The 6,227-nt window shown below is 34.6% G+C and overlaps 1 protein-coding gene across 1 annotated transcript; it reads right to left on the minus strand.

Annotated features, from left to right (window-relative positions):
• Positions 1-3,003: 3,003 nt before the first annotated feature.
• LOC132284089 (small ribosomal subunit protein eS6-like) lies at positions 3,004-5,940 on the minus strand. Its single transcript, XM_059786156.1, has 6 exons — positions 5,825-5,940; positions 5,650-5,714; positions 4,335-4,392; positions 4,096-4,204; positions 3,697-3,969; positions 3,004-3,526 (listed from the first exon to the last, which is right to left on the minus strand). The coding sequence occupies exons 1-6, from the start codon at positions 5,828-5,830 to the stop codon at positions 3,288-3,290; spliced, it is 750 nt and encodes a 249-aa protein (XP_059642139.1). The 5' UTR covers positions 5,831-5,940; the 3' UTR covers positions 3,004-3,287.
• Between the last annotated feature and the right edge of the window lie 287 nt (positions 5,941-6,227).

Raw genomic sequence — 6,227 nt, forward strand, 5'->3', positions numbered from 1 at the left:
GGCCGGGTTATTAGCCGCTGTTCAGATGTCAGTTTCAGAAGCCTAAAGAGCTGGGTCCTTTGAATTGGTGAACAAAGTCAAGTGTATTGTAAGCCTCTAAAAGGCTTCACGCCACATTGGATACTTTTATTACACAGGTCAGTCTCCTTGTTCATGACCACTTCCCCATTATTTGATACACCACCGGGTGACATCATCCCATCCCCAGAAAAGAGCTAAACATTCGTTCAAAATCCAACTCGGGTCGCCTGCATAACCAATTTCACGTTGAATAAAGCAAATGACCCGGTACAGATTGAGCCGAGAAAACGAGTAATTGTGTGGAAATCCAATCCCATCACTCGCACACAGGTGTCGAAACCAAGGGATCTATTTGACGGGGCCACCGAAGCCAGCTCCATAGAAGTCATCAAAGGCAGAGCGATTTACAGCAGAAAATCCAGAGCCGTTTTGGTAGGGGCATTTTTGGAAGAGTAAAAAGATAAAATAGGTATTATATTAATTAAGGGGTATTTTTTGCACACCTTTTTAAATAGGGAGTAAAAGTGTCATGAATGATATATATTTTTTACACTTACCCCTGAATAATTGTTTTTACTTGTTATCATATATTCCCTCTGTCCTAATTTAGATGTCATTTTTGGGGAATAGGAATTTTTAAGGGGACACGTGGGACATATCTTGTCTTCTTGAAAAGTTACTAATTCGCCCTTCTAAATTTTGAATATTTAAATTTGAAATTTTAAACACCAAAGATATATATGAAAAGTTGTAAAATTTATTGTTTGAAAAAGGAAAGCCATAATTATTTTGGAATAGACCAAAAAAAAAAAAGCATGACATTTTTTTAGGACAGAGGGAGCAGTGGATAAAGAGTCGGACCATGCTATGATAGTTGTCTAACTAGTATTCAATTCTACTTTTAGGCTCAATTTGGTGCAATGGAAAAGGAAGGAAGGCAAAAATAATAAAGGGTGATAAAAAAATTATGTTTGGCATAAATGATTAGAGGAAAGGAAAGAAAATAAATATCACAAGACTTAAATAATAACTTTCTTAGTTTCTTATCTTCCCAAAAAAGGAAAGAAAGAGGAGGGGGAGGTTTAATGTAATCTTTCTGATTTCAAATTTACCTTAAACACAAAATCAAAATTACACTTTATCCTAGGGCATGCAATCAGTTTGCTTATCGCAGGGGGAAAGACGCCAAATTTCACTGTTGGTGCAAAACAATGGCGCCAAAATTAGAGGATAAATAGGAGAGAGAAAGAGGGGGAAGTGGATTCACATTGGAAGTAGGAATGGTTCAAAACCATGGTTGAAGTCAACTTCTTGTTTGCCTATGTGAATTAGGTGAAAAAAATAGGAAAAATTACATATAAATGGAGTTAAAGTTCCATATTTACTTAGAGGCTGAGTCAAAGTTCCATATTTTTCTAAAATGGATTGCTGAGGTGGCACATGGTTTTTTACTGTTTAGAAATTGTGGTGCCTAAAATACCCTTCCGCGAAGGTACTACTTTTTCTTCGAAGGTACTACTTTTTTGAACTGAAGGTACTACTTTTTGGTGTCCAGGTACCATGTTTTTTAAACACCCGCGAAGGTACTACTTTTTCTTCGAAGGTACTACTTTTTTGAACTGAAGGTACTACTTTTTTGAACTGAAGGTACTACTTTTTTGTTAGGGAAGGGCATTTTAGGCACCACAATTTTCTAAACAGTAAAAAACCATGTGCCACCTCAGCAATCCATTTTAGAGAAATATGGAACTTTGACTCAGTCTCTAAGTAAATATGAAACTTTAACTCCATTTATATGTAATTTTCCCAAAAAAATATATGCTGAATTTGGTATATACTTCTAAGAAGAAATGGAAAAATGAAAATGTTATTTTCAAATTGATACTTAAGAAATTTGGTATATACTTCTGAGAAGATATGGAAAAATGAAAATGTTATTTTCAAATTGATAGTTAAGAAAGGGAACTATGAGACTTTGGTGCCCTTAACTGGTTCGAGTCTTCCTTTTCCTCATCCCTCAAGTATGTTACAGGTTATGAATCAAGTTTCTCTCATGTTTTCAAGCAGCTTCAAAAAAAACATCTTGGTCTTTGGTTCATCTTTTATTGATAACATTTAATTTAACTCATTTGTATTGAAATAGGATCACATGATACATTTTTTTTACCTATCTAATTTATAAGTTAAAGGTATAAACATGAATTCAAAAGAACAATAACATTTGTATTAAAATTTTAATTCTTTTTATATTACACACTTAAATCTATAAATTTGTCTTTTAGATATAATACTAAATTTATTAGAATAGTTTGTTTTCCTTTCTTTTCCCAAACACGATTATTTTCCTTTTCTTTCATTTCATTCATTAATCAACCAAACTTTTCTTTTGCTCTTTTTCATTTCTCCTATAAGTGATGTTATCATTTCTTTTATTTTCAACTAAACATAACCTTAAAGTTTAGGAATTTTTGTCGGGTCGAAGAGAAAATTTTAGTTCATCACACATTATTGATTCTTTTTAAAATAATATTGGAAGGCATTAAAATACAAAATTTTCAGCGGAAAGTCTTTGGAACTTGACATTGTTTGGAATTGTATCTTCCAATAAAGAAGGGAGGTGGTTGGGGATTAAGCAATTTGACTACCTGAAGTTGGAACAAAACTGACATTATTAGATATATAACGATTTAAAAAGTGAAAGAAACAGCTGTGAATCAAACAGTTCAACACTAAAGGATATATATCATAGCATTGAAAAAATGGTCTTCTGTAACGTATCCCCGGAGTGAAAAAAAATGCACCCGAGAGCGAAACTGGTCTACCGTATCGGATTACCGGAGTGAGAAAAAAAAAAAAAGGCGACTGCAAAGATCCTAACACAGAATTGGTGAAACCAAAAAGGTTCCAAGAGAAATCAATCCACAAAAAGCAGCAATTCTTTCCATTCATCCTTGCCCGACAAGGTAGGATTGGCGACTCTAATTTCCAAACCAACAATCAAACATCAATTGCATTTGCAGAAGGTCCACATTGATAGAATAACCAAAAGATCCAACATGTCGAAACAAGATAAGACCATTAAAATAATAGACAATAAACCAAACAAAAATATCAAAGGCCCAAGTAGAACAGTAACGATTAACTGTCAAATATAACTTGAAGACTTCTAAAGTTCATCATTCAAAATAAACTCAGAATATGGATGAAACCCATAAACGACATTAAAATATGACTGCAAAACCAAGGATTATGACCAACCAGGCCACCTATGCTGCGACAGATGGCTTGGAGGCAGCAGAGAGTCTCGACCTCTTCTTTGCCAAGCTCTCACTACGACGCTCGCGCTGCTCCTTCAACCTGGAGGCAAGAAGCTTTTGGTACTCAGCTGCTTCAGACTTGGCCTTTGCAATTCTTTTCTTCTTATCAGCAATTCTTGCTCGCTTCCTCTGCAGAGTCAGTGGAGTTACCAGCCTCTGAATTTTTGGAGCTTTGCTGCACTTCTTTCCTGTTAATAGCAAAGCCACAACAAAATTAAAAAATTATTCAAAAAATATGTTCCTTAATTACCTAATAATCTTCAGAATAAAAAAATTTCAGAAATATTAATTTGCTTGTCTTTTATTCATTTGCTGTGTACACATCAATCTCACCACAAAAAAGAATGAGAAAACTCACCAGATTTGGTTGTGAAAGTTCGACGGTATGTGTTGACATACTTCCTAACATCATCCTCCTTGGAAAGATTGAAGAGTTTCCGAATCTTGGATGCTCTCTTTGGACCTCTCATTCTTGGTTTCTCAATGTCAGTCAGCCCAGGAAGGTCACTCTCACCCTTTTTCACAATAACCAAGTTCAAAACTGATAGGTCCTGGCTAACAATACATCCACGAACAGACTTTCTTCTGCGCTCCCCATTTCGCCTACCATATCCTCGGAAGCAAGGGGTACCTGTTAAATGCACATCTCACTTTATTTCCAGCAAAAGATATCTTCAACTGAATACCTACTCACAAATTACACTCCAATCACAAAACATGTGCAAACACAAAACAGAGATTTCCAAATTCTACCAACCTCGGTGAAGCAAAAGACGGACTCGGCCCGGGGTCAAAACTCCCTGCTTCATAGGAAAACCTTGCTTGTCACAGCCTCCCATGATTTTGAATACATAGCCCTTAAATTCCTGCCAGATAATTAAAAAGTGAATATGTTAAAAACACATAGCAGAAAAATTGCCTTGCCAAAAACAAAAAATAAAAAACAATAAACAAAAAAGAGCAGAAAATCAAAAGCAGGAAAGAGCATATTCATACATCACCCAAAGCATCTCCGCTGACTTCTTGCGAGATCCTCTTGTCATAAAAAGCACGGCTGCATAATGATGGTCAACAGTGAGCATAGAGGATATTTTGAAAAATATTGCATCAAATGCATATTCTTAATCCAAGATAATTACTGATGGCCTTAAAAGTCAAAGAAGAAAACCATCAAGAAACATATTTTTACAGATCACCTGGCTTTTTATATGCAGACATTGAACTAACAGAAAGATAAAATCAATTTTCTTCCAGATAGTTGCATAGTGAATTCAAGAGTGAAAGTTAAGGGCAATAAGGTGATAGATAGGTGTCACCAAGACACATGCAGTTTGAATTGCTAAAATGAATTAGAGCACCAGAATCACTTAAGGAACTAGAAACATATCATCAAAAGAAATTGCTTGTTTATTATCAAATTCAATATTTTTAACAAAATAACGATCTGCACCTTATATGACATCATTATACGCATTTTCAAAAACATCAAAACGCCTTAATAAATATGCACACATAATGTTCATATCCCTTGCAGCATACCACAGGCAATAATAAGAGTAAAAAGACCATGGATGATTCAACCCAAATATTCCAACAATTTACTTAAAACATTGTCAAGAACAAAAAAAGAGACAGGAAGCACAGAAAAGATAAAAACACAACATCAAAATGCCTTTATAAATATGCGCACATAATGTTCATATCCCTTGCAGCATACCACAGGCAATAATAAGAGTAAAAAGACCATGGATGATTCAAGCCAAATATTCCAACAATTTACTTAAAACATTGTCAAGAACAAAAAAGGCACGGGAAGCACAGAAAAGATAAAAACACAACATCTTAAGAGTTTATCCAACAGGAGATTTCTAAAAGAAAGGGAGTCCCAAATCCCATGTAGCAAAATATGACCACTTAAAAGAGTTTAAGAAGTTGAAAACCATTTCTGTTAATTAGACATCAATCAGAAAATTTCAGATGTTCAACGCCATAGCCTAATGTTCATCAAGAGCAAATTCTAACTCAAATCTTCACAAAATTCAATGCTTTCATTTTTTTCAACATTTCAACAAACAAAGCAGAACTCATTTATTGAAGAAACAACATATCTATTTTCCCTTCTGGGTGACTCCCACTATCAAAGTCACAAAGAGGATCAGATTTGATAGACTAGGTTGTATAAATCCAATAATGAATAAATTTTTTGCGAAATTTGCACAAAAATATAAATATTTATCTACACTTAAACACACAGTGGATGTATAGAAACGACAACAAGATTTGATATGAAATTAATCGGTAGGTTTCTTACAGCTTCTGGTCATCGTCGATTTCGAGCTTTTTCTGACACCCTGTGGTTGGATTTGCGATATTGAACTGAAAAAACACCAAAATGAAAAACAAATCGAATGTTTAACAAAACAGGTGTGTGTTAAAAGGTATACAGACAACTGAATTTGAGTGTTAGGGCTTTTCTCAGATCAAACCTTCATCTTCGATGCAGCAGAGAGTGAGCCGCCGAGATGCAGAAGAGGTGCTCTAGCTCTTGCTCAGGGTTGCTCGCAAAGAAATTAGGGTTTTGTTGGTGGCTCCGGTACTTTATAGTATAACAGTGTAGGGTTGTTATGGGCTTTTTTATGAGAATGGATCTATAAAATATTACCAGAAATTGACCCATGTTCTATTTGGGTTTTGAAGTAGATCTGGGCCTTTGGCCCACTAAAGTGTAAAACAGGCAACTTTAGAATTAGTTTATTGATATAGCTTTTTTTATTATTATTATTTTTTAAACACCAAATAATTTTATAAAATTTCAGAAGCAGCCAACTCAGATGAAGTGAATTTTTAGTTGGGACTTCTGATAATTTTGAAAGTTTTACAATTCATAGA

This window comes from Cornus florida, unplaced genomic scaffold (genome assembly GCF_030987335.1).
Source record: "Cornus florida cultivar Cherokee Brave unplaced genomic scaffold, ASM3098733v1 CherokeeBrave_3.0.0_Hap2_Chr11, whole genome shotgun sequence".
Lineage (NCBI taxonomy): Eukaryota > Viridiplantae > Streptophyta > Magnoliopsida > Cornales > Cornaceae > Cornus > Cornus florida.

Bases quoted from the DNA above. Each gene is read 5' to 3' on its own strand.
- LOC132284089 (XM_059786156.1), bottom strand. The intron at 4,393-5,649 runs GTAAGAAACCTA...ATCATTATGCAG, and splicing joins ATCGACGATGACCAGAAGCT to CCGTGCTTTTTATGACAAGA. The intron at 3,970-4,095 runs GTTGGTAGAATT...TGCATTTAACAG, and splicing joins CCGTCTTTTGCTTCACCGAG to GTACCCCTTGCTTCCGAGGA.